The following is a 1234-nucleotide window of genomic DNA, read 5'->3' on the forward strand; positions in this document are numbered from 1 at the left end:
CACTCCCAAGTCCTTCTCTTCGGAGCTGGATAAAGGTTTTTTTCTGATAAAGGTCCCAATGCAATTCAGAGGTGTTTCTATAGAAGCATCGCAAAGAGTTGTCTTCTGGACAACTTGAAGATGCTACTTCAAATGTATCCAGCCTAAAGTCATTTGTTATCTAGTAAACTTTCCATTCATTATACATCTTAATTCTTTGCAAGCCAAGTGTGTAGGCATATGATAAAAATCACAAGAGACCAAAATAATTTCCCCAAACAGATTCTTTTTTATTTCAGAGGCATTAAAGGCTGAGGGAGTTTGGGCTGTTCAGCCTGGAGAAGAGAAGGCTCCAGGGAGATCTTATAGCGACCTTCCAGTACCTGAAGGGGCTACAGGAAGGCTGGGGAGGGACTTTTTTCAAGTGCAGGTAGTGATAGAACAAGGGGAAATGGCTTTAAACTGAAAGAGGGGAGGTTTAGATTAGATATATTAGGAAGAAATTCTTTCCTGTGAGGGTGGTCAGACACTGGAACAGGTTGCCCAGAGAAGCTGTGGATGCCCCCTCCCTGGAAATGCTCAAGACCAGGTTGGCTGAGGCTTTGAGCAACCTGGTCTAGTGGAAGGTGTCCCTGTTCGTGGCAGGGGGGTTGGAACTAGATGATCTTTAAGATCCTTTCCAACCCAAACCATTTTGTGATTCTATAAATAGGGTCTCATTTCCATTGATATAAATATAACTGTTCAGTTAATGTCTGACCTTAAAAGGACTGTGCCCACTAAAGGCATCCATTGTACAGTTACATCTCTATGATGTGCATTGTTTTAATTTTGATGATTTTGATATCCTTTTCAGAGGTGCTGGCCAAGAAGTAGGAAGGTCTTGCATTATTCTGGAGTTTAAAGGAAGAAAAATAATGGTAATTATTGCATTAATGTATTTGTACATCCTCTCATTACAGTACTTCAGATCTCAAAAAGATGTTACGGGTTAAATTCAGCCTCCACACTGAATTCAGCCACGGTGCTAGAAAAAGCACATTTTTTAGCTTTTTGGAACAATGTAGCATCTGTGATGGTCGGTGTTACAGAAGCTGTCCTGTAAATTAAATCCATATCCCTAAGCATAATGTACGTGTCTCAAATGTGGATTCAAAAATTCGCAGGTACTAGGTTTCAGTGGAACCTAAGGCTGATATTTACCTGTAGTGAAGTGTAAACAGTCACATATAAACACTGACATGTTCTCTTTCCC

The 1234-nt window shown here is 40.5% G+C and overlaps 1 protein-coding gene across 1 annotated transcript in view; it reads left to right on the forward strand.

Moving 5' to 3' along the window:
• Window positions 1-835: 835 nt before the first annotated feature.
• The window catches only part of CPSF3 (cleavage and polyadenylation specific factor 3), a gene marked incomplete at both ends in the record, with an annotated part of 18745 nt that continues 18346 nt past the window's right edge, over window positions 836-1234 (forward strand). The window contains one exon of the mRNA XM_010175849.1: window positions 836-899. Coding sequence (XP_010174151.1) covers window positions 836-899 — 64 coding nt within the window. The remainder of the gene's footprint in view (window positions 900-1234) is intronic.

This window comes from Antrostomus carolinensis, unplaced genomic scaffold (genome assembly GCF_000700745.2).
Source record: "Antrostomus carolinensis isolate BGI_N321 unplaced genomic scaffold, ASM70074v2 scaffold16329, whole genome shotgun sequence".
NCBI lineage: Eukaryota > Metazoa > Chordata > Aves > Caprimulgiformes > Caprimulgidae > Antrostomus > Antrostomus carolinensis.